A 27,430-nucleotide genomic window follows, 5' to 3' on the forward strand; every position below is an offset into this window, starting at 1 on the left:
TTCTAGTAAATTAACAAGACATAACTGCGGTATTAAATCATGCAAATATGGCAGGAACAAGGAAACTTTTTTAATGGTTTATATGATTCTATGGTATGAGCCTTCAAAGCCAGTGTTACTTTCTTTAATTTAGTTCTTCTCTTTCATATCCTGATAACAAGTACATGAATACATATACATGTCCTTAATACAAAAAGAATGTCAGTTAACAAATATAATGTCTATTTGAACCAAAGTGCAAAATGTTAATGTAGATGTGTGTGTAAAATACCATGCATGTTATAGTTGGTAAATTGTACACTAGATTTAAAGTTTTAACTTCAGTTTTCAAAAGTCAGTTTATTAGCTGAAAAAAAGCTTTAATATGTTAATTTTACTGATACTGTAAAAGTGATACTAGGGAAATTCTGTACGGATTTCTGCCAGGTTTACTACCAAGCCATCTGGTTAGTCCGTGATCAATTAATACATTGTAGGCCATACAGACTTCTTTGGCATATTAGTGTCCTGATAATTTTAATAGCTGTTCCAACTTTTCTTCCCCAGAATTTTTTTTTTTTTAATTCAGTCTATGTAAGCAAGAAAATTACAGAGTTGATAGGGGATAATCTGCCTTTAAGAAATTATGTTTTATACAGATAATTGCAGGACGTGGACATACTTGTAAACTATTACAGCTATTATTATTTTAAATATTTTTTTTGTGTCTGTTCTTGCTTCCCGTCTTTCTGGGGCTGCAAGTTACTGAGACAGTAACTTCTTTTTTTATACGGTCTTTTTAATATGGGTTCTCCTAGTTAGATAATTTCTATTGATTGATCTTTAAAGTCACTGTCTCTTCTGTCTTCCAACAATCAGGTTAATTCTTTATTTCTGACTTTGTAATTTTCAATTCCAGAATTCCTATTTGATTCATTTTATAGATCCTATTACTCAGCTGAGATCCCATCTCTTAATTAAGTCAATGAACATATTCTTAATAGTTACTGTAAAACCTTGTGTGATAGTTCATGGTGGGGGTCTGTTTCTGCTGGCTGTTTTCTCTTTTGACTAAGTGGTAACATTTTCCTATTTCTTCACATGTTTAGTAATTTGTGGTTTTATAGTGGATTTGGGGAACAGAACATTGTAGAGACTCTAAATTCTGTTATCTTCCTCTGAAGAGTATTGATAGTTTTGGGTGGCCTCACTGTCCAGATTGTTTGCCTCTGATGTAAGTAACAGTTGAAATCTCAGCTGAGTTCTTTCGGACTTCAAGTGCTAGTTCTCAGCAGTCTCCCACCTTCTTTCTCTCCTGCATTTGTAATTTAGGCGTCAACAAGGAGATGGGCAGCATTCACCCATATATTGCGCCCTCCTTTACAGGATTTTCCTGTTCTTTTTCCAGCCCCCTTCCAATTCCTCTTGTCTGATTCTGGTGGTCAGTAAAACGCAGTTTTCTGCTTAAGGTATAATTATCCTGCCTAGCTTAGACTGTGTGTGCCACTGGTTGTACAAAGCCACATAAACGCAGTTCTCATCCAATAAGTTTTTTCTCTTACAAAGGTTGATTTCAATTTTTACCTGTTTTTGGTATCAACTGTTTTCAGGTAGTTGATTTTATTATATTTTCAAATAGTTGATTTTATTACATTCAGAGGCTGTCCTTTTTATCCAAAGGAAGTTTTGCCTAATAAAGGCTACTCTACAGGCAGAACTTATTTTCTGTTTTACTTGTGTATTCTTTTTTTGCTAATTGCATAATGTTTTCATTATTGAGGATTTAACGCATTTCAGAATTTGGTAGGGCCAGTCTCTACTCTTCTTTGTCAGAGTTTTCCTGGTCATTCTTGTTTATTTTGTTACTAGAGGCCCGGTGCACGAATTTGCGCATGGGTGGGGTCCCTCGGCCTGGTCGGCAATCGGGGCCGATCGGGCCAGCTGGCTTGGGGGGAGGAGGGAGGACTGCGGGAGGTTGGCTGTGGGAGTGCACTGACCACCAGAGGGCAGCTCCTGCATTGAGCGTCTGTCCCCTGGTGGTCAGTGCATGTCATAGCTACCAGCCGATCATCCGGTCCTAATGGTCGCTTAGGCTTTTATATATATAGATGTTATTTTTGGAATAATTTTGTCTGGGTTAAAAATTTATTAAAATTTAATTTAGATTGCATCGAATATATAAATTGGGCAGAATTTATGTATTCGATGGTATTGTCTTTGTAGGAAGATGTATTTTTCTTTGTTCAGTTTACTTTTGTGTTCTTTAATAATTAAAATGTTACTTCTGTAGTTTTGACACACTTATAGTTACATTATTTCTAGGTGCTTTGTATATTTTATTATAAATTAATTGTTTTAAAATTTTTTTTCCTATATAACCAAGCAAAAATTTTACTAACTAGAAGCAAATTTATTTTTAAATAAACCTTCCAGTTTTGTGAGAGAGATATAAAGGTGGATAGAATTGAGGCTTAATACCCTACGATGGCAATTGGAAAGTATCAGAGTTAAAGTTGGGATTTAGGTCTGTCTGCCTCTGAACTGATTGCATGTTTTTAACAAAGCTTGAATAAAGCACAACTTGAGCTCTTCATGCCCTTTTAGATTCTGGTTCTTGTGTCAGTCCCAGATTTATTGGAATGAAATGTTCAGCCTGATCTTCATAAGAGCAGAATAGCCCCTTGGTCTGATCTTTTGTTAATTACCTTTCTTGAATTATTGTCCAAGAAAGAAGAGTATGTTGTATCCTGTTCTTTCCGAGATTTAAATTCAGATTCATAAGACTCTATAGACTTCTATTTGCTTTTATTGTAATTTAAACTACATAGTACTATATTGTTCCAGTAGCTATTTGACAACTATCTTAAATAAACCATTGATTTTATGGTTTTTTAGTCAGTACATATTTGGGGTGGGGGGAAGAAAAGGTCTAAATTATCTTCCAGGTTTTGGGCTTTTCCTGACTTTTGCAGCTTGGGAAATGAAAGATAGATGTCTACAGCCTAAAAACCCAAAGAATCTTTAAAATATCTCAAGGTGCTGGAGAGTGTCCGAAAATACATTTTCTTAAACTGTATAGAATTACAGTTACTGTAGCCCCAAAGTACGGCGTGAGATGTTTCTGCATCCCAGTGGTTATGCAAGAGGCCCAGCACCCCATGTGATGGACGTGTGCTGCCCCGCCACGTGAAGACAGCACTTTCCACTATTGCCTTTGAAGTGTTCATTAGTGGTGTGTACATCTGGAATTCACTTACCTTTATGGACTTTTATTTTTTAAAGTAAAACTTAGGACCTGAGACACCTTGGGGTCAGGAGTTCATTCTAGACAGCTTGTAAGCTCCTCTTCTTCCCTTCTCCCGTGGATGAGAAGTTACTGTGAAAGGCAGTAGTAACAGGGGAAACAGGGAAAATTATGTCTAGACTGCCCAGGTTCTGAAAAGGAATGTGGGAGAAAAATTTTGAGTTATTTTTGCTCTGTGGCTTTCAGGTATACTGGTTTAAAAACAACAACAAAAAACTCGATACAGCAAATTTTTCATATTCATACTATCTTTTAAGAATTTGGTGCTTTCACATATCTTTAGTCCTTATAGAAATTTCTTAAAACTTTTAAGATGGTGTGGTACATTAGAATGATTTCAAAATCTACTTCCTTGTCCTTTGTTGTGATAAAAGATCAATAATTTCTATAAAAGTGAATGTATAAGTATTTTAAGTAACTAGAAAAATCTTAACTGTAGATATGTCCGTTTTAATTAGAATTTCTCTTATATTTAAAATATAAGTTGACATTTGTGTTTAGATAAGTTTTTTTAAAAACTGGATTATAAAATGAAGCACTGTTAGTAAGGCTAATATAGGTATTAGATCTTTTGTTGTGAGTAGAGGAAATTGAAAAGGACATTATAGGTATGATTTCATTAAGCTAGAGAGCATTGGTGTTCACATTTTAAAAACATAATCATAACTTATCTGGAGTCACATGTTCCATTTTATTGGCTTCCTTCATATAGAAAATATAGAAACCAGTATTAAATGCCTGTGAAAACATGAAGCAATGTATATTTTCTCAGTGAAGGAAGTATTCTGTACATTTTTCATGTTTTACATCATGGTATTTTGAATAACCATGCTTCCATGTTCACATCAATTTTTTGTTTTTCAATTTATGCACAGCACTTGCTCTGAAATTTGGGGACTGAGTACACCAAATACGATAGATCAGTGGGATACAACAGGCCTTTACAGCTTCTCTGAACAAACCAGGTGAATATTCTGCCCTCTGTCAAATCCTAGCAATCTTGTGGGCGGGGGGTATTTGGAAGACCTATAGTGGGTTGCTTAATATAATTTTGCCTAGGATGTTACCTTAATGTAAAATAAGGCATAGCATTTAAAATACCTGCTTGCCGATATTAAAAGTATTATTAAATGTTTCAGCTGAAGTTTTGATCAATGAAATTCTAATTTTGAATCTTTAAATTATTGAATCCCCTAAAGAATAGGAACTTTGATAACTATATTCTCATTTCAGTTTGAGATCTGTTGTTGGCCTAATTTTTAAATAGATACATAACCAGGTTTGCTACATTTCTTGTATACTAATCTCATCTGTATACTAATAAATACATAGTTGATTACTGAACACAATTAACACAAGGCTAACTTGTTTTTTTATGTTATCTTTTTTTAATCACCTCATTCTCTTTTTAAACTTATTGGTATTTGTCCATTTCATCTCATCATACTCATCACCATCTGCATTTATGTGTGAGCTATAGAAATAATACCTCCGTACTCAACACAATCACAATTGGGTAATGAGTTACATTAGTTTGAGTAAGTTTTATATCATTATTGGTATTTACCATTCTTCACAGTAGTTCCTTTTTTGGTAATTCAGTCACCTACAGAATTAATGCCCCTAAAAGAATCCCTAAATAATAGTTTGATTTATTAAAGATAAAAGTTGACAAAGTTTTTCAAGTGTAACTATATAATACTCTTAAAAATCTAGTTTTCCCAAATGGTTATCCATTCACTGACACTTAACTCATTTGTGTAACATGTTTTAAGAAACATCTGCTAGAGCTGCTGCTTTCTTTTATATCAGATCCATAAAATAGTACATTTTTCTTCCTTGTATTCACTAAAACTAACTGAATGTCTGTCATTTTTTTCTTTATGCTTTTATTGTACTAATTTAGTCCAATTGACTATTTCTGTTTTTTTAAAGCTCCCACCTTTCTTTTCCCCTTGCTTCCCAATAGGTCTCTTGATGGTCGTCTTCAGGTATCTCATCGGAAAGGACTGCCACACGTTATATATTGCCGATTATGGCGCTGGCCTGATCTTCATAGTCATCATGAACTCAAAGCAATTGAAAACTGCGAATATGCTTTTAATCTTAAAAAGGATGAAGTATGTGTAAACCCTTACCACTACCAGAGAGTTGAGACACCAGGTAGGAAAAGTAGATTTAAAAAAAAAATTAAATGCTTGAACTTTTATATAAGTATATTAGGTGTCCATTATATCTAGTTGACCCAGGAAATTTTTGGTGTAAGATTCTAATAAATTACTTTAAATTCAGTATATTATTTGGTGGTCATTAAAAATACTTTACAATTAAAAAATATTTTATTGAAAATATAACTTAGTGGGAAAGATAAGTTTCTTGGAATAGCGTATTAGTTCACATCAAAGTACATATATAGGAAATTCCAGTCTGCTTAGAAATAAGCTGATGAATCTGTTTACCTGTCTGGTGAATTAACTGTTTTCAGTCATTTTGCTCTCTGAGTTTTTTGTTTTGTTTTTTAAAGTATTTTAATGATGTTATTCCTATCTAAGCAATTTAGTAAAACTCATAGAAAGACTTTACCTTTACTTAGCTGTGTACTTGAAACGTTTTAAGACTATAGCTGTATTTTTAGAAAATGCCCTAAATTTGATTTTACAAACCTTTTTGCAACCTTTCTAATGGAGATTTTTGAACTTCCATGGTAATATAATATTACCAGGATCACCTTGTACCGAAAAGTACAAGATAAATTGGATCTTGGAAATTATTGTGAACCATATGGTAAGTTAAAATCATAATCAGATTTGTCAATTTAATAACTTGTATAATACCAAATAGGTAGACCCTAAATTTTAAAAATTAAGCAGGCTACTTCTTTTTTGTGTGAGAACTTTTAATAAAGGTCCTGTTCCCTACCCCTTCCTCCTTGCCATTAACTTGGATTGTTTTTACTTTTCAGTTTTGCCTCCTGTGTTAGTACCACGGCACACTGAGATCCTAACAGAACTACCGCCTCTGGATGATTATACCCACTCCATTCCAGAAAACACTAATTTCCCAGCGGGAATTGAGCCACAGAGTAATTACATTCCAGGTATTTTGCTTTCTGAATCTCCTAAAAATTGGGATAGATACAAATTTTGTTCATAAACATTCAAGTATTAGTAAACTGTGGTTTGACTTTTTAAAAAATGCCTTTGGATTTTAAATAGAAAAATATGATCTGTTGGGTGATTATTTTTTGTGAAATGTATAAACCTAGTACATTAAACATTTTTGTGTGGAGAAAAGTTTTACTTTATATTTCATTTTCTTTTGCAGTGGCTTTAATCAAAGTACTCTGAGAAGCAGAAAAGAAAAGATCTTAGTAAGTTTATCTTAGTTATTGAAGCTAAGAGAGATATAGAATGTAAGCAAAATAAATGATACAGGAAAAAGCTATTCCTGAAACAAATGTAATTAAAAATTGACCAAATAATTACTTTCATAGATAATGTTTAAGGGAGATATAACATTTCTGTGGGAGATAAAATATTTTAGTTCTACAGACATAGCAACACCTATGTTGTACTGAAAATCAGAAGACCTCTATTTTAGTTCTTTTTAATCTGGGCCTCAGTAACTTCTTTAATTATTGTATTATGGGATCTAACAACATATTCCATGATATGGTAGCTACCTACCCTTTAATTTTCACTATTTTTTAGGAGAAAAACTAATGTTTTCTTAATTTTCTGCCCCTCCCCCTTTTAGCAGAAACTAAAGGTATACTAGGATGAAGATTAAGCTATACATTGGATTTTTTGGTGTTTTCTCTTTTTGCAATATTCCTCTATCCCATTCTTATTTTTATACAACTGAAAATATGTAAGGAATTTAGAGTTTCAAGCACATAAAGCATTTCTTTAATGTGTCTCATCATGAAGATAATGCCTGTTCATTGAAGACAATTTTTAAAACATAAGGATTTTTCCAAATAACTAATTTTAAAGTTAGAAAGTATCTTCTGATTGTTTAAATGTGCATTTCTTTGATTGCTATTTTATTCCAAAATAGGAATTTAAGACTGCTCTTTGGGTTGCTAGGAAACAAACTTTTTAAGTTAGAAAGTAGTGATAGAGTGGAATGCAGTATGAGGGCTAGGATGAGGGGGAAAATAGGGCTAAAACAGGACATTTCCTAGAGAGAATTTAGAATTTGGCTGAAACTAGAGTTGTGTGTGTGGCATGAGGAGAGGGGGAGCCATTTTAAGTTTTTGAACTGGGACTTAGCAATATTAGGAAACTGAGGTACCAGTAAGCATACAGTCTTACAAGACCATGTACCCAGTAATTATTTGGAAGGATGTTAATCAAAATGCTTAGTGTTTTTCACTTGTGGAGGTGTTTGGACTTGTGTTTTCTCTATTTGTTTAGATTTGGGTATTTTACAAATAGGACATCAAGTGTACCTATTTGTGTTTTTTTGGACAGTGGGGTTTACCCAGCTCTGACTGATAGCAAAACCTAACGGTTCACTTTTTATTCCACTTCTAAAGAAATTTTAATGTTTTCTCCAAAATGCTAATGACTTTATTATTATTTTACAAATAAAAATGGAGAAAAATAAACTAGGATAAAGTATTTGAAAGTATTTCTACTTAGAATTTGAGACATAGGCCGTTAGACTGGCAAAGCTTAGCTCTGTTTAATTTTATCACCATTAACCTTTGAAATGGTGCATAATGGTTACATGTTACTCTTTCATGTTCTTTGTTGTTTGAACATATGAAGGTATTTTATTCTTAGAATTTCAGTATTAAATATTTTGGGGTATTGACACTTAAGAGTTTGATATTAAGAAGTTAAAATTTGTAGTTAGCTTATTGAAGGGAGATTGAAAAGGTTAATGAAGAGCTCTAGCCGGTTTGGCTCAGTGGATAGAGCATCAGCCTGCGAACTGAAGGGTCCCAGGTTCGATTCCGGTCAAGGGCACATGCCCAGGTTGTGGGCTCAATCCCCAGTAGGGTGTGTGCAGGAGGCAGCCAGTCAATGATTCTCTCTCATCATTGTTGTTTCTATCTTTCCCTCTCCCTCTCTGAAATCAATACAAATATATATATTTTAAAAAGATTAATGAAGAAAACCGTTAACCCTCTTCTCTCTCCTCCTTGTGTAATTACAGAATTCTTTTTAAGTATGTGTCTGCATTATTTGAATTGCTTAAAATTTCCAGCAATGTATATATTAAACTGTTGATAATCATTTAAACTTATTTTTCACTCGAAATTATAATTGGTAAAATTGTATAAATGTTTTTATTCTACACGAAGCTCATTCAGGTATTCATACACCTCCTGAATAAACATATTGGAAATGGCACACTGGAATCTTATTTTCAGGGAGATTTTTGCCTCAGTTTTGTGCAGTAATCTGTATTTGAATTTAATTTTCTGCTTTAATATTCAGGAATTACTGCTTAGAAATCTTTGGAGAAATACACTTTTTGGTCTAGAATTTAAGCTAGACCAGTCCTGAAGTATATTACTGTATTTTGCCCTATAAAACTTAGTGGAAGATGTAAGCCTGTATTACTCCGTTATCTGAAATCGTGTGTGTGTGTGTGTGTGTGTGTGTGTGTGTGTGTGTGTGTGTGTGTGGTGAGGCCGAGGGAGAAACAGGGGGGTGGAGTTCCCTTTAATCATTTAGATACTCATCCATGGTGGCCATTAGTTTAAAAAAAAAAAAAGCAAAAGACATTGTAGGTACTAACGTCTTTGAAGTATACTGATCCAGAACTGAGGTATCTTTGAAGTTATATTTTTGGCTCTTGCCCCAGAAAATATACATAGGAGAATGAGCCAGATATGTAAATAATAGTTAAGAAAATATGCCCAAACAGCTCGATTGTATTTCAAGTAGGCTTTAAGGGTTTGCCTACAAGGTTTGGACCAGAGCCTGAATCCTAAGCTCTTAGTATCCAATACTGCTTTTTATAATGATGTTATATAACATTTATGTTTGTTAATCGGAGCAATTTGTTGGGTTATCTTTGGTAGCTGGAAGAAAAGGTGAGAATAAATTGTAACTGTACTTGATTTGTTCTAAATTTCTGTAGAAACACCACCTCCTGGATATATCAGTGAAGATGGAGAAACAAGTGATCAACAGTTGAACCAAAGTATGGATACAGGTAAAAAAAAAAAAAAAAAAAAAAAAAAAAAATCTAATCCTTTAGCAATTAGATAACCATTTTTGCCTCATTTTGAAACTCACATGAGTTATTCATAACTCTTAAATTTAGAGAAGTTGGGACACATAAAAAAAACATTTATCTTGATTTAATTATATTTGAGCCATCAAAGGGCCCTGTTGTCCATGAAAAATTAACATATGCTGCTCAGCAGAATAATTGGTAAAATTTTTTCTTGTTTGAATAAGAATTTGAGAACACTCGGTTATTTCTCTTTGTAAATATTCTGTGCTTCTGTTGAAAGTTTTAGTTATCCTGTGATTAAATGTCTTTGTGATGAAAGCTCATAATTAGCCCAATTACAGATTTTCAGAGGAATTTGGAAGTAAGAGATGGGACTCATCTTTTCAGTGCTCTTTTAACATAGAGTGAGTTCTGAATTACAGTAGACTGTTTACAAAAAGTATCTTGTACCTCTTCTAATTAACTTAGCTATTGACTCCAAACACAATGGAGAAAAAGTTTCAATATATAATAAATATTACACACCTCAAAGCTTTAAAATAGTTGTTATGTAATAATGTATAATCCACAAGAACTAATAGGTTGCCAGTGAAATAGATGTCATTGTAATTGTCCATTTTTATCCATTTCAACCTGTCAGTATCTTAAGGATTGGACACATTAAAATTACTACCTGACAAATTTCTACAGTTTATAGTAAAGCATTCTGCAGTTATGATCATCTAAGTTGTTTTTAAATGAATTAATGTTGGCGGTGGGGGGAAGTTGGGGTGGGCAGGCTTTTACAATAATTTTGTTGTTTAAATCCTTCCATTATTTAGACTTTCTGGTAAGGAAGCTTCTACTATAGCTAATCATACTTACAGGTGTACTGAGTAGTAGATAACCAAGAAAGATAGATAATCTCATGATTATTGGAAATAACGTTATATATTGTAATGCAAATGTCTTTCTGCAAATGATATTTGGCTTTCCAAATGTATCTTTCTAACACACCTATATATTGAAGAATTGTGTTCCTGAATCAACCATGTTCCTGTTTGTGCCCCATGATGGGCAACTGCTACTCGACATTTAAAAGTGAATGCCATGATAGCCAGCAGGGAAATGCAAATGAAAGCCAGTGGCATACCACTTCACACCTACTGGAATCTATATATATAAAAGGCTAAGCAACCTGCCAGCCGGCCAGCTTGACATGCACTGACCACTAGGGAGCAGACGCTTAACACAGGAGCTGCTGAGCTATGGTGACTTGGCAGCTGCGGTTCTCGGGTGATGCTCCCGGAACCAGAGAGGCGGGAGCCCAATTCTGGGGTGTGCCACCCAAGAGCCACCTTCTCGCAATCCAGGACCCCTTGGGGGATGTTGGAGAGCTGGTTTCGGCCCAATCCCTGCAGGCCAGGCCGAGGGACCCCACCCGTGCATGAATCTGTGCACTGGGCCTGTAGTGGTCATAATAAAAAGGGAAGGATAATAACAAGTGTTGATGGGGATATGGAGAAGTTGGAGCCTTCATATGGTTCTGGTGGAAGTATAAAATGGTTCAGTTGCTTTGGAAAAATTTGCTCTTCCTCAAAAATTAAATTATAGAATTCCTAGAGGCCTGGTGCATGAAATTTGTGCATGGGAGTGTGTGTCCCCTTCAGCCCAGCCTGCACCCTCTCCAATCTGGGACCCCTCGAGGGATGTCTTAACTGCCTGTTTAGGCCCTATCCGATTGGGCCTAAACAGGCAGTCAGACATCCCTCTCCCAATCCAGGACTGCTGGCTCCCAACCACTCGCCTGCCTGCCTACCTGCCTGATTGCCCTAACTGCTTCTGCCTGCCAGCCTGATCACCCCCTAACCACTCCTCTGCCAACCTGGTTGATGCCTAACTGCTCCCCTGCCAGCCCAATTGCCCCTAACTGCCCTCCCATGCCAGCCTGGTCACCCCTAACTGTTCTCCCCTGCAGGCCTGGTCTCCCCCAACTGCCCTCCCTTGCTGGCCTGGTAACCCCTAACTGCCCTCCCTTGCCAGCCTGTTCGCCCCTAACTGTCCTCACTTGCAGGCCTGGTTGCCCCCAACTGCCCTCCCCTGCTGGTCCGGTAACCCCTAACTGCCCTCCCTTGCCAGCCTGGTCGCCCCTAACTGCCCTCCCCTGCTGGCCTGGTCGCCCCCAACTGGCCTCCCCTGCAGGCCTCGTTGCCCCTAACTGCCCTCCCCTGCTGGCCTGGTTTCCCCCAACTGCCCTCCTCTGCTGGCCTGGTCCCCCCCTAACTGCCCTCCCCTGCAGACTGGTTCCCCCAACTTCCCTCGCCTGCAGGCCAGGTTCCCCCAACTGCCCTCCCTTGCAGGCCTGGTCCCTCCCAACTGCCCTTCCCTGCTGGCCTGATCGCCCACCACTTGTGGCCATCTTGTGGCAGCCATCTTGTGTCCACATGGGGGCATCCATCTTGTGTGTTGGAGTGATGGTCAATTTGCATACTACTCTTTTATTAGATAGGGCAGTATAACCTAGCAAGCTCCAAATATATGCCCAAGAAAATTAAAAAATAATTTTGTACACAGTCATGGTAAACTTGTATCCAAGTGTTCATGTAAAAGTGGAAGCAACCCAATTATCCATCAAATAATGAATGGATAAATTAAATCCATACATTGGAATATTGTTCAACCATATAAAGGAATGAAGTACTGATCCATGGTACAACATGGATGAACCTTGAAAGCATTAAGTGAAAGAAGCCAGACACAAAAGGCCACAAGGATTCCAACTGGTGTACTAATGCCTATTTTATAATATAGCTGAAATGTTGCAAGAAAAATAAGATGAATATACACTAGTTCTTCCATATCTGCAGGGAATATGTTGCAAGACCCCCTAATGGATGCCTGAAATAGTGGATGATACAGAGCCCTAAATATACTACTAGAGGCCCGGTGCACAAAAATCGGTTCCTCAACCCAGCCCGCACCCTCTTGCAGTCGGGGAGCCCTCAGGGGATGTCTGACTGCTCCGTGACATCCTTAGCACTGCTGCGGAGGTGGGAGAGGCTCCCACCACAGCCACTGCGCTCACCGGCCATGAGCCTGGCTTCTGGCTGAGTGGTGCTCCCCTGTGGGAGTGCACTAACCACCAAGGGGCAGCTCCTGCGTTGAGCATCTGCCCCCTGGTGGTCAGTGCATGTCATAGTGACCATTGGTTCCGTCATTCAGTCGATTTGCATATTACCCTTTTATTATATAGGATGTTTTTTTCCTATACATACATACCTAGGATAAAGTTTAATTTATAAATTAGGCACAGTAAAAGATTAACAACAATATAATTATAAAGTTCCTATAATAAAAATTATCTGAATGTTGTCTCTCTTCAAAATACCTTACTATGCTCACCTTTTCACTTAATGGAAGCACTTTATGGGTTTTCTTTGGTTGATCTGAATTGCCAGCATTCATATTCTTGTGTTTAGGGCCATTTTTAAGTAAAATAATCGTTACTTAAACACCAGCACTGCAATTCCACAACAGTCCATTTGATAACCTAGGCAGCTACTAAGTGACTAATGGGTGGGTAGTGTATATAGTGTGGCTATGCTGGGCAGAGGGATGCTTCATATCTACAGGTAACTGAAACCACGGAAAGTGAAACCATGAATTAGGGGACTACTGCACACATTTCTGCTCTTCGTTCCTTTGCATAGACATTTGTCTAGTTGTGTTGGTACCATTTGTTGGAGACTCTTTTCCTGTTGATTTACCTTGGATTCTTGGGTGAAAATCAAGTGATAATGTATGTGTGGGTCTAACTTATGGTCTGCTGTTAAACCAAGCTAGTGAATTCATTTTCGATCATCTTATTTTTCAGTTTTACAATTTTCATTTAAACTTTTTTTGTTTTGTTTTGGTTTTGTTAATCCTCACCTGAGAATATTTTCTCCATTTATTTTCAGAAAGTGGAAGGGAGGGGGAGAGACAGAGAGAGAAACATTGATATGAGAGAGACACATTGATTGGTTGCCTCCTACACGAGCTCCAACCAGGGCCAGGATGGAGCCCTCGACCCTTCTGTCTGCAGGCCAACGCTCTAACCAGTAAGCCAAACTGGCTAGGGATTCATTTAAACTCTTAATCTGATAATTTCAGTATCCGGTTTATATGTAGGTGTGCTTCTGGGTCAGTTTTTTTCTGCTTTGCATTCCCATGTTGTTTTTTTGATTGGATGGTGGGTATTGTGAATAAGGTAATACTAGAGAGTAACATAGAACTGGCATACAATGATACATGCACAAGCATTTCTGTAGATGTTTTAGCTAAAAGTAACATTAACCTATCTAAGTGACATCAGAGGAATGGAGGCGTGAGAGATTCCGTTAGCCTCTCTCCCTGAAACTTTAACAAGTTAATCAACTATAACTCAACAAAGGATTCCAAAAAATAAAAAATAAAATAAAAGTAACAGAAACCGGTGATTCAAACCAGTGAAATAGGATATTTTTTATTTCTCATAATAGGAAGTTCCAGACCTTAGTAACAATATGTATATATGAATAACTAGTAGTTTAATTGTCAATTAACCTGTGTTTGTAAAAATGTTTCAAAAAACTTCTGTTAGTTAATAAATTGTTACCTTAATTTAACTTTTAAAAGCTTTATATATATATATCTATATATGTATGATTATAATGAACCTTTCTTTTTGTAATTCCTAAATTCTTTTATCACATCTGACTGAACTCCTATTAGTCTAAATTAATGAACTGTAATTACTGGTCATTTCTGGTAAGTATTTAAAAAGTTAAAAATTGGGCAGTTTCCTCCATGTCTGATAGTGGCTTTGTTTATTTTATAACAGCTTCAGGAAACAGCAGTGAGTTTTACTTTATTGTTCTAAATATATTTTGACCTTTCTTAGTTGTACCTGTTGGTACTTGCCAACAGATTTTTCAAAATGAGGAACAAAAAAAGAACCTAAGAACTTAATTTTGTTATGGAAGACTGTTCTCTTCTAAAAATTAATTATCACCTGTTCTCTACTTTTTATTCATCTGTTTTATTGGGGTTACCATTTCTCTTGTGGTGCCTGGTATTTTGTGTTATGGTTATAATAGCGTGGGGAGGGGAGGTACACAAGGGGGTCTGACCTGTCTTACTCTACATAGATGCCATTGCTATGTATGTGAAGCTTGGGAGCTGTAGGTCATGTTTTTTCATATAACTTTCCCAAAAGGTGTAGAAAATGATGATCAGAAGACAAAATTTATAATTACATGTAACTATTTAACAAATGTATTTAAATTAGTTGTATGGTATTGAGTGATCTTGTTTTTTGTTTTTTGTTTTGCTTTTTTTCTTCTGTGTCTGTAGTTCTACCTTTTTCTTATTTTGTATATCTCTCCCCATATGTTCTTGATTAGAGTTAGCTTGCTTACCTAAAACTGGAAGACATGAGTAATTTTCTAAGAAAATATAACCTACCAAACTGACTCCAAAAAATAGAGCTATCAACTGTCATAGAAGAAATAGAGAAATGTCTTAGAATAAACCCTAGAAAATGTTTAACTGCAAACAATTTGACACCGGATCTTTATGAAACTATTAAGGAATGTTATTAAAATGCTCTTTAAACTGTTACAGAGCATAAGAAAGGCATACAGCTTCTAGATTATAATTATGAAGTAGCATAACATTGCACTCGCAGTGTAAATCTGCAGACCAGTATTGCTTGGGAGTATTGATGTAAAAATCCTAAATAAGCAGTGTTATCTCTCTCATCATCAAAGCCAGCATTATACTTAATGGGAAAATACTAGAAGTATTCTCTTAAAGTTAAGAGTAAAACAAGAATATCCATTGTCACCACTGTTTTACCAAAGTGTGATACATCTCAAAATGCTTGATAAATTATATCATGTAAAAGTTTTTTTTAATACTGCTTAATCAGAATTAGGATGAAGAGTCATAAAACAATCAAATATTTGCAACTCATAGCATGGAAGGGCTAACTAAGATGCCTAAAACATAAAGAGCCTTTAATAGATCAGTAAGAAAAGTGATTAGAACCACAATAGAGAAAAGAACAGACCATTCACAGAAAGGAAATCTATACTAATAATAGAGGAATATGCAAATTGTATGGAATGTCGTCATGTAATAACCAATCAGGACGGGGGTGGGGCCGCAGCAGAGAGCTCTCAGTCCACCTGTGCCACAGGTCCGAAGGGCGCGGAGAAGGGAGAGCAGATAGGTAGGGCGATCAGGCCAGGAGGGGAGAGCAGATAGGCAGTTAGGGGGATCAGGCCAGGAGGGGAGAGCAGTTAGGGGGATCAGGCCGGCAGGGGGGAGCAGTTAGGGCCATCAGGCAGGCAGGCAGGTGAGCGGTTAGCCAGTGGTTCTGTATTGCAAGAGGGATCCCCAGATTGGAGAGGGTGCAGGCCAGGCTGAGGGACCTCCCCCCCCCTCCCCCCCGTTCATGAATTTCATGCACCAGGCCTCTAGTTTGTATATAAAAAATAGGGAGCACAGAACAGAATATATTTGCTTATTTGGTTCATTTGATTATTTCTGGAAAAATACACTGGATGCCTTTGGGAAGGGGAACTCTGTGACTAGAAGCCAGGACTGTTTTACACCTTTTTTACCTTTTATATATTGAAGCCTCCAAAATTACACTCACATAAAGCAGCTGTATATCTTTTTAAATTTATATTTATTGATTTTTAGAGAAAGAAACATTGACTTGTTGTTCCACTTATTTATGAATTCATTGGTTGATTCCTGTATATATCCTGACCAGGGATCGAACCCATAACCTTAGCCTATCAGGACAATACTTTAACCAGCCTAGCTACCCGACCAGGACCAAGCAGCTGTATATTTATAATGCTTGGAATGTAAATTATGTATTATTTGTGATGCTTAATTATAACCTATTTTATTACTTGGTCAGAAGTTCTGGAAATACTTTCATATCTGTTTTTAAATTAATTTCTTTTATTTCAGGATCCCCAGCAGAACTATCTCCTACTACTCTTTCCCCTGTTAATCATAGTTTGGGTAAGTTGCAAATGTTTTCCCTCCACTGTATCACTTACTTAAATGTCTTCTCTGGTCATTATTTTATATATGAGAAAGGGAACCCAATAAATAACTGAGTAATTATTCAAATTAATGCTTTTTAAAAATGATACTGGTAATGTGCCTCAATATTACTAAACCGCTTTTCTACTGGCACATATAAGAAATTAATAATGTGTTTATTCATGGAAACTATTTTTTAGTCACAGTAAATTTTATGACATTATTATTAGATATTTGTGGGTATGTTATTTTATGATATATATTGTAATAGCAATTATTAATATAAGAGGTAAGTATAGGTACACATAAAACAAATATGTGGTTTGGGGGCTATGTATATGTGAGAGCTAATGTGTATGTGCACGTGTGTGTACGTGTGTGTGCGTATAAATATTCTGTAGTTTATTTTTGGACTTTATGTTGCTATTTCTCTTCATTTGACACAATTGGAATTTATTCTACAAAAATGGTCATTTTTTAAGTGATATTCCTTGTGATGGTTTTAATCAAAATTATAGAACTTAAATACACGTGATCCTAGTTTTCCCATGCAATATATAGATTCTTTTGATTCCATGTTCTGTTTCTACTAGCACATTCTTTGTATTTATTTACTTTTTGTTTTTGTGTGTGTGTGTGCTTTATATTGTAATTAGGGTAACAACCCCTGAAGATCTGATGTTAAAATAGACAAATGTCAAAAGTATGTCATTTTGTGTCCTATTATTGTGACATTTTTCCTTCTTGTGGCCATAGACTATTAATTCTTGCTCCAGCTTTATTCCACTTAATTCTACCAAAAATTAGCTTTATTATGCAATTTGATTTACTTTATCTAGGATGGTTTTCTATTGAACAGGAACTAGTGTAAAACTACTAGGAGAACAGATGATGCCCCATAAAGTCTAAAAAAAGAGGTTTGAAGATTGGATGGCTTAATGAGATGGGGAAATTGAAAATCTGGTATATTCTACGGAAACTGGAGTTCGTGACGTAGAAATTAGGTCTACTTCCTGAGCTGTTGCCAGGATAGGCTGGCATAGAGCATGTAAAGGTGATAATATTCAATATATTCTTGGCTTGAATTGTTCACACAACATTTCTTACTCTTATGGGTTTGGTTTCCTCCACCCTAGACTTGCAGCCAGTTACATACTCAGAACCTGCGTTTTGGTGTTCAATAGCCTATTATGAATTAAACCAGAGGGTTGGAGAGACCTTCCATGCATCACAGCCCTCACTCACTGTAGACGGCTTCACAGATCCATCAAATTCAGAGAGATTCTGCTTAGGCTTACTCTCCAACGTCAACCGAAATGCTACAGTAGAAATGACACGAAGACATATAGGTATGTTCTTGTTTTTTCCCCTGTGTGAAAAACCAATGCCATATACTCATAATGTGAGCATTATGTGGTTTACCACATCAAACGATTGTGTGCAGAAAAGCCTGCCTTGTCTCTGTCAGTTTAAGTGCACGGCTTCACTGCTTTTAATATGTCCTGGTGATCCTGCCATCTGCAAACGCTTTGACTTCTCTTTATTTGGCATCTTTGATACTGGGAGGTCCTTCAATAAATAGGTGTTAAAATAACTTTACTTTGCTGAGTCTCTACCAATCATAAAATTGTCATGTTCATATTTTTTTAACAAATGATGAATTTTTTTCAGTTCATTTACATCTATCTCCTAGTTTCTCCCTTCAGTGAGTTCATGTGTTAAATCTCACTTTTAATCTGAAGCAAGATATGTAAAATAAGAACTATTATTTCATGAAGCTCAAAAATAATCCACAAAGTATCTCAAAATGTGGTAGTCCCAACAACCTTTCAGCAAGTTTGTGAGGTCAAAACTATTTTCATTAAAGGTACTAGGATGCTTTTTGCCTTTTCCACTGCCATCTCTCACACACAGTGAAGTATTCAGAGGCTAGATGGCATATGAGCTTGCAAGAGACTAAATGTACATTGAAGAGAATCCAGCGCTCTTCTGTTAAATTAGACATTAAAGAGATTTGCAAAAATACATTGCTACTCTGAGAACTTTTTTTTTTTTTTTTTTTACTTTGGAAAGGTTACTTCTTTAAACAAACGTTATTTATGTTAATATGTTGAGTTTTTTTTATTTTAAGTGAATACATTTTTTAAATCTTAGTTTTAATGTCTAGTATGGTAAGTTTCTATAGATGTAAATCTCTTTGGGGTTCTTCAATATTTCCTTTTTACTAATGTAAAAATAATGTTTGAACACCACTGATATAACTGACCATAGTTCTTATTACCTTAAAATAACAATTGTTTTCTTCTGTTTCCATTTAATGAACAGTCACCTCCTATGATAAATGATTCTGATCACTGAAGAGTGAGTGTGATACTGTAGAGTATTAGGGGTTTAAGAGGTCTCTTATTTGGCTTCATGTGGAATTCCTCAAATCTTGCTTGATTTTTAAAATTTTGCATATCTTGTTAGGATACCAAGGTGTCTTGTAGGTGAGGAAGGCCTCTGCATATCCACCCTACTTTAAAATATTCTTTTTGAACTTTTGATTTCTAGTTTATTAAGTGTTTTTGATCAGAGGATATAGCCTGAAAATATCTTTACTTCTTAGACTTAATGTTTCCCTGATGGTCAAGTAAATTATTATTTTTAAACACATATTCTGTAGTTATAAGAGAACAGGGCACCAGATTTTGTATCTGTATATTAAATATGGTTTGTTGGTTCTTTTATTAGCTTTGTGGGGGAGTTTTGTGTGTTTTTTTTAATTGTATGGCATACTACCATACACTGACCAGTCTGAAATAACACAAATTTATCATCTCACAGTTTCTATGGGTCAGAACTCCAGGCATGGCTTAGGAGTATCCTCAGGGTCTCACAAGGGGAATCAAGGTGTCATCTGAACTGCCTTCTCATCTGGAGCTTGACGTCCTTGTCCAACCACATAATTGTTGCAGAGTTCACTTCCTTGAACTTATAGTACCGAGGTCCTCATTTCCTGCAGACTGACAGCTAGTGGCTGCTGTCAGCATCTAGAGTCCACCTACATTCCTTGCCAGGTGGACTTGCATTCATAGTCCCCACTGGAAAGTCCCTTGTGTTGACCGTCTCTCAAACTTTGAATCATTTTCACCAGGGACAGCCCAATCTCTTTTAAGGGTATCACCTGATTAAGTCAGGCCCACCAAAAATAAACTCAAGGTAATTTTTTTAAATGTTTTTTTTTTTATTATTGATTTTTAGAGAGAGGAAGAGAGAAACATTGATGTGAGAGAGAAACATTGATTGGTTTCCTCTCGTATGCACCCAGACCAGGGACCGAACCAGTGATTTGGTGTGTACAGGACGATGCTCCACCAACTGAGCCACACCAGCCAGGGCTTGATCATTTTTACTACTTTTTTTTCTTAACTTTAGTGGGCTCTTTAAAGAAATACTATGTATTATAATGAAGGTATATTTCTCCAAACATTAGTTAATTCCTTCAAAATTAACTCAATTTCTTTTACTTAATTTTAAAATACATAATTGGTATGAAGTTTTTTATAATACTATCTGTGTACTTTTCTACATTGTTTAAATAGTTTTGCTAAGCATGTATTATTTTTGCAAATCAATAAAACAATTGTTGAGAAATATTTGGGAAAATATATTGTAGCATGTTTCAAAGTTAAACTTCAGAAAAGCATAACTATGGAAAATGTCATCTAAGTATCTTATATTATTTTAGTATTTCTCCAGAAGACTCTTTCAAAGTCATGCTGAAATAGTAGATGCTATAAAACTAATCCCATATGTATTTTGTTTTAGGAAGAGGAGTGCGTTTATATTACATAGGTGGGGAAGTTTTTGCTGAGTGCCTAAGTGATAGCGCAATCTTTGTGCAGAGCCCCAATTGTAATCAGAGATACGGCTGGCACCCTGCAACAGTGTGTAAAATTCCACCAGGTATGGATACAACAATGTGAATAAACCTTCTTTTCTGGTTGTTGTTAATTTTAGGAATCAGGAGATGATTTGCATGCTTGTATTCTAATATGTGTAGCCCTTTTAAAGCTATTTTCTTACTATGGTACTCTTTTTACACAATTATTATTATTTTTTTACTTTTTTCCATCATAGGCTGTAATCTGAAGATCTTCAACAACCAGGAATTTGCTGCTCTTCTGGCTCAGTCTGTGAATCAGGGTTTTGAAGCCGTGTATCAGCTAACTAGAATGTGCACCATAAGAATGAGTTTTGTGAAAGGTTGGGGAGCAGAATACCGGTATGAAATACATATTCAGTTGTCAAGTTTCCACATAATTCCTTTCTTCCCTGCATTCTTTGCACAGTCTGGAGTTCACATGTATCTGTTTTCATTGAGGTTATGGAGTCAGTAGATCTTTATGTGAAATAAAAGAAAGTCGGAGGCCTCTAGATTCAAAATATAGTGAATTTGTGTTGCTGGCATTATAAAAGATAGGATTGAAACATGTATAGACATTCACTATAACATAATACAGATTGTTAAATACCATAAAGTGTAAAGGAAGGATTATGTCAGTTCATAGAAGGAGGTGTGTTTTCACTGGGGCTCAGTGAACACTTCTGGTAGACATGATGGAGATCATGTACATTCTAAGAGATGTACAGTATTTTAGTAGTAATAGCTATGAGGGTGTGGCAGATGGTGCTTCTGGCAATAAAGTAGCAGTTCAGTTTGCCTGGAGTGTATAGAAAATACAGAAGAAGAAGAAGTCTGGACAAATAAGTTTAGACCTCCTGAATATAAAGTCAAGAGTTGGAACTTGATTCAGTAATAGAAGGGGGTACTTATTAGGTGTCAGGCACTGTGCTTGTTTTAAATGTAGTATCTCATGTCTTTCAACATTACTAAGAATTTCTGTTACTATCTCTTCTTTATGAGGTTGCAGTCTTTGTAAAAAAAAAAAAAAAATGGTTCAGACTAATACTTATTTGGAAATAGGCTTAGGAGAGATTTGATCATTTGCCCAAGGACACGTTGTAAGTGGTGGAGATAGGACTTGAGGGAAGCTCTCCTTGACTCTTACCCTCTTCTCTAAACAGAGTGGTACCAGTTACGTAATTGAGTTTTATAAAAGCACATTTGTCATCAATGGGTAAGATAGATTACAATAGATTGGATTCCACATCAAAGAAAAGGAAGACTTTCTCAGCATATTAAAGAATGGAATTATAAGTAAAATACTTGACCTTTCTCCAGGGCATTTGCTTATTCTTTGAATGTCTACTTAAGAAGATGTTCATATAGTATAGCAATAGAATTCCGCAGTTTGGGCCCTTCTTCAGAATTTATTTCATTTCATTTGGACTTGATTTCTGATCTTAAGTTGTGTGAGGTGGTTAGATTTGAGGTCTGTTGGTTATATACTTCCATAAAAATATATTCTGTGCTGTATTTTTATATCCTAGAATGAAGACTTCTCACTATTTTGTCCTAGTTATATTAGTAGAATAATTCATTTTGTGACTTTGCTGTAGTTCTCTTTGCTTTAACTATTTCCCTTTTGAGATGTGATACCTCTAAGGACTGCTGAATTCCTTTTTTTCCTTTGGACTTGAATTGATCTGAGTTGATACTAAAATTAGATTCAAATAGTGCTATCTGATATGATGTTTTCAGGTCAGACCTTTTTTTCCCTTTCAAATGATTAGAATATTGCAGAACATGGTAGAAAATCAGTTGAATTAAATATGAACTGAATAGATTAGGGCAGTGGTCGGCAAACCGCGGCTCTTTGGCCCCTTGAGTGTTCTAATGCCACTTCTTCAAAATAGACTCGCCCAGGCCGAAAACCGACTTCTGTGCAGGGGCCACGAAGTTTCAATCTCACTGTACGTGCGTGCCCGCACGTGGTATTTTGTGGAAGAGCCACACTCAAGGGGCCAAAGAGCCACATGTGGCTCACGAGCCGCGGTTTGCCGACCACTGGATTAGGGAAATAGATTATAGGTCTTCCACTAAAAGCAGTTTTAATTGGGAGAGAGAGATACTGCCCTTCATTTACTGTGGACTGCCATTCTATAACCTAGAGATCATTTAAAATCTGTAATTATGAGAAGCAATAATATACAGTATGGTTTTATGAGTGTAGAGTCAGGTACATCTACTTGGATAATTAAGCTTTCTTGAAATTTACAAATCAAAATACCCATGTATTTGTGAACTGTGGTTAGTTACCAGGAATCTTTTATTTTTAATGACTTTGGAACTGAGGAGGTAGTTTTAACGGTTGGACTTCTAAAAACAGTTTTTTCATTTCTTTAATGCCAGCTCGATTTCCAGCATAAAGTCAGGAATACAGTAAAAAGGAAATATAGATGTGTAAGGAATTCATATTTTATTGAGAAATAAGTGAATCAGTACTGGAGTAACTAAACAGGTAGGGGGATGAAAAATGCCTCAAGTGCAATTTTGTGCCCGAATAGGTATAGTGACAGTCTTCTTAAACTTATTTCTACCCTTCAGTGACCTAGATTAAGAATTTTTTCCTGAAGGTTAAACTAATGTAGTAATGAAATGATCAGATGGAAAACAAACTGGGAAAAAACATCAGACTTCAGCAAAAATCCAAACTTCAGCACATAGCAAAATCAAAATTAAAGGAGATTTTGGCAATATGGCTGCCAAAGGTATGATCCAATGGAGAGATGAAAGGCAATAGAAACTGTGTGAAGAACAAAACAAAAAGAATGGAGGGGAAGATGAGAAAGGGTCAATCTTGCCTATATCTCATGGCAATTTGTAAAGTGTGCTTGTGCAATTTTAAGCTGCATAGATATTAGTAGACATAGTATCTAAATCAAAACAAGGCAATGAGGGTTTGGCTCAGTGAATAGAGCATAGGTCTGTAGACTGAAGGGTCCCAGGTTCAATTCCAGTCAAGGGCACATGCCCAGGTTGCGGGCTGGATCCCCAGTAGGGGGCGTGCAGGAGGCAACCGATCAGTGATGTTCCTATCATCTCTCCCTTTCCCTTCCTCTCTGAAATCAATAAAATAATAATAATAATTTTTTAAAAAACAAGGCAGTGAGTCTATACAGATCAGCTTTGGACTGTTGTGTTTTGTGTGTCATATTTTAGGAATGTATTAGTATTTGTCTCAGACACTGAGACAAGGATTCAAGTGCAAAGAGTCTGTTCAGGAAATGGAGGAAACACTGGTAAGGAAGGAGGAAGTTGGAAGTGAGGTAGGGGAGGGAAGGCAGCCAGTATCATTATTAATCCATCTACTATAGCGGGTGGGTCACTAGTTTATTCCCTGAGGGAAACCTTGGAAAATGGTAAAGAACATTCAGAATTATCCCACCCAGAGGGAAAGGAAACAACATTTAAATGCCAATTCCTTTGTCATTGCTTGAAGGCTGCTCCTGGGGATATTAATTTCCTGGCACTTCTAGTCTGCTACACATGTGGACAGAGCCAAGAAGTTCTCAGGCAGATAAGTGCAGACACCTGCAGTTGGAAGATGTCTAGAGCAGCGGTCGCCAACCCGTGGTCCATGGACCAGTGGTGGTCGTGAGGTCCGAAAGGTTGGCGACCGCTAGTCTAGAGAACACTGAAAAATCTGAAGGGCGTAATGGGGCACTGAGACCCTCTGCTACAAAAAACCACATCCCTTGAAATACAGTTTTAATATATTGAGCATGTGTTGCTTGGAGGCGAAATGTTGATAATAGCCTTTTCTCATGTTTGTAGGGCTGTCACAAAGAAGCAAGCAGATTTACTGACTTGTATATTAAATAAAACAACTGAAATCAGTACATGGAAATGACAGGATGTCATTGAACAATTTATGATTCCCAGACAATAGCCCTTTTTATTGAAGTAGTAAGGATGTTTCTTATTAAAAGTCTGCATGATGTTGCTAAAAGGGATAGCATTGGCTTTGTCCAGGAAAGTAGAATTACTATAACTCTTAACATTTTGTGATAAGCTTGGGTCAGAATTTTGTTTTGGTATACTTTAACCCTGTTCCATTTAGACTTCATTTGGTATTTGAATATATTCTATTCTGTAGTTGTTAAATAAGTAGGGTAACTATATATTCCTGTTAGCATGGGACAGTCCTGGTTTACGTCTCTTGCCCTGGCATGATTATTAATAGTGACTACATTCCCTCATAAAGGTGTCCCATTTTGGATGGTAAATAATAAGGTCACCCTACTAATTTTAATTTAAGGGGAAAAGAATGTTTTTTATAAATCTTTTTAAAAGAAAAATGTCATTGGGAATACTTTGTTAGACTTTGAGGATTAAGCAGTTTTCAAAATAATTAGATATTCAAACTTGTTCAAAAGAATTTAGGTTTCAGTATATACAACTTTTTACTTTATCTAAATTCTTATTGCATGTAACTAAACATAGTCATGTTCTCTTAACTTCATAATTATTTGCTTGTATTCTCTTAAACAGAAGGCAGACGGTAACAAGCACTCCTTGCTGGATTGAACTTCATCTGAATGGACCTCTACAGTGGTTGGACAAAGTATTAACTCAGATGGGATCCCCTTCAGTGCGTTGCTCAAGCATGTCATAAAGTTCCATCACCAGTCCAGTCCCATCAAAAGACTTACTGTAACAACTCTTCTGTCATAGTATTTGTGTGTGGTCCCCATGGACTGTTTGTATCCAAAAATTCAACCAAGAAAACAGCACTTGAGGTCTCATCAATTAAAGCACCTTGTGGAATCCGTTTCCTATATTCGAATATTAGATGGGAAAATTAGTGTCTAGAAATACCCTCCCATAAAGGAGGAAGAGAAGATTTTAAAGACTTACTGATGTCTTGTTGGGCATAAAATTGAGTGTCCCAAAGGCTTATTAATATCAGTAGTAGTTATGTGTACAGGTAATGTATCATGATCCAGTATCACAGTATTGTGCTGTTTATATACATTTTTAGTTTGCATAAATTAGGTGTGTGTGTGCTGCTTCTTGATTTAGGCAAGCTTTTATAAAGTTACAGTACCTAATCTGTTATTCCCACCTCTTCGTTATTTTTGTGTGTCTTTTTTAATATATAATATATATCAAGATTTTCAAAGTATCATTTAGAAGCAGATTTCCCTTATAGAAAAACTAATTTTTCTGCCTTTTACCAAAAATAAACTCTTGGGGGAAGAAAAGTGGATTAACTTTTGAAACCTTGACCTTAATGTGTTCAGTGGGTCTTTAAACATTTGTTCTTGTTGGTTGGTTTGTTTGTTTACTGCTAAATTTCTATAACAAAGCCTTGCAGAAAATCTTTTCAAACCTCTTCTCCATTCCTACTTTTGTTCTGACACAAAAACAGAATAGCATGCCATCCATCACCAGTAATGGTTGCACTGATAGTGCCAGCACCAGTCACTTCTGGGGTACAGTAAGAATGCATATGGAGTAAGTTGCTTTGTCTTACACATTTCAACAGATAATACTTGACTTGTGTGACCTAGCAGTCTATTAATTTATCCTTACACCTCATAAAAAATACATAGGTGGCAGTTTAATTAATTTCAGGGATATGCTACAATTATTCCATTTATCCTTTTTTTAAAGCCAATCTATAGATGTAAACACTTTTTTAAAAAGGTATTTTAAATGTTTCAACAGCAGACCTAGTGCTCTTTGATTTGAGTTTCACTTGATTTAGTTACCAGATTGTTTTATGAATGGACCTTTTGTAAATGTAATTGCACCTGCAGAATACCGAGAAAAGTGATGCTGAGGTGTGGTCAGCAGATAAGGGCCATCTGTCTTTAAAATATGTTGTATTCAATTTATAAAATCTCTTATTTTACATAATTATTAATGTAGAATTTTAAAAATTTGGGGAGAAGCAGTCTAGCAACTTTTTAAGCTTATAATCACCTACAGTCTGAGCTGTTCTTAACTAAAACTGAATATACGTTTGTACCTAGAATCGACCACACTTTATGCTCTGCAGTAAGAGGAGCAGAAGCTCTGTGGGTAGTTCATTCTGCAGCAAGTAACTCTTAGGTCTAATGTGAAGTTATTGCTGTTTAAACATTACTTGTTTGCATCTCAGTAGAAATGAAAAATAACCACTCCTAGTCCCCTTCTAGTAAATTTTTATATTTTTAGGATAAATATCTTAAGTACTTGTTTTTTGAAACCACAGTCACCTGTTTCTACAGGTGTCATTTTCAGTACTTTCAGCATTTGGTTGTTTTCTGTTAAGTATTCCTCATTTTCAAATATTTGTGTGTACATGCATGTATTCTTGTAAACGTGTAGTAAATTTTTACTCATTCAACAAATATTTATTGCTCACCTGTTATATGTGCCAGGAACCTTCTTAGCTTTTGGGTAAAGTTGAACACTATAACCCTTTGTCAGCTTTTTTGTCTGTGAAGGAAATAAATAGGGTGATCGAGTACAGAGGGAAGGCTTCTCTAAGGAAGTGTTGCTTGCACTAACACTTGGCGTGAGAAAGGAGCAAATAGGCATTACTGGCAAAGAGAATGGCATGATATGCAAAGGCTCATTTTAGAGAAAACTCATTAGTTATGAATGCTTTATATGAACACCTCTACACAGATCCAAACTTGAGGATCAGAATGGTTCTACAATTTATAATAGTTGAAGGTGGCCTTATTTTGTGATAGACTGTATCATTCTCAGTAATATTTCTTCTTCGTCAAGCCCTTGCTGTAAAGTTCATCATTTGTCATACCATTTAACAACGCCTTCTTTAAATCGGCCTTGGGCAAGTTTTCACCATTGTGGTGTCTGGCTGTTTGCTTCCAGACTTCTTGCTGCTCACTAATTACTACTTCTACAGGACATCTTGTGATTTGTGTAAAAGTCCCACTTATTACCACCGCAGATCTGCTGGAGATAACAGGGGAGTCTCT

General features: G+C 36.1%; 1 protein-coding gene across 4 annotated transcripts in view; it reads left to right on the forward strand.

The window, feature by feature from the left end:
- Window positions 1-26,827, forward strand: part of SMAD2 (SMAD family member 2) — a 65,229-nt gene extending 38,402 nt beyond the window's left edge. For 2 of the 4 annotated variants that reach the window (XM_080684450.1, XM_080684451.1), the window contains 9 exons: window positions 4,159-4,248; window positions 5,253-5,446; window positions 6,246-6,380; window positions 9,383-9,457; window positions 16,469-16,522; window positions 17,683-17,895; window positions 20,357-20,494; window positions 20,669-20,813; window positions 24,987-26,827. In XM_080684450.1, the coding sequence (XP_080540576.1) occupies window positions 4,159-4,248; window positions 5,253-5,446; window positions 6,246-6,380; window positions 9,383-9,457; window positions 16,469-16,522; window positions 17,683-17,895; window positions 20,357-20,494; window positions 20,669-20,813; window positions 24,987-25,110 (1,168 nt within the window). In that variant the 3' untranslated portion in view covers window positions 25,111-26,827. The remainder of the gene's footprint in view (window positions 1-4,158; window positions 4,249-5,252; window positions 5,447-6,245; window positions 6,381-9,382; window positions 9,458-16,468; window positions 16,523-17,682; window positions 17,896-20,356; window positions 20,495-20,668; window positions 20,814-24,986) is intronic. The other 2 variants (XM_080684452.1, XM_080684453.1) reach the window with 1 other exon arrangement.
- Window positions 26,828-27,430: the final 603 nt, after the last annotated feature.

Source organism: Plecotus auritus (assembly GCF_963455305.1).
Source record: "Plecotus auritus genome assembly, chromosome: 8".
NCBI classification, from domain to species: Eukaryota; Metazoa; Chordata; class Mammalia; order Chiroptera; family Vespertilionidae; genus Plecotus; species Plecotus auritus.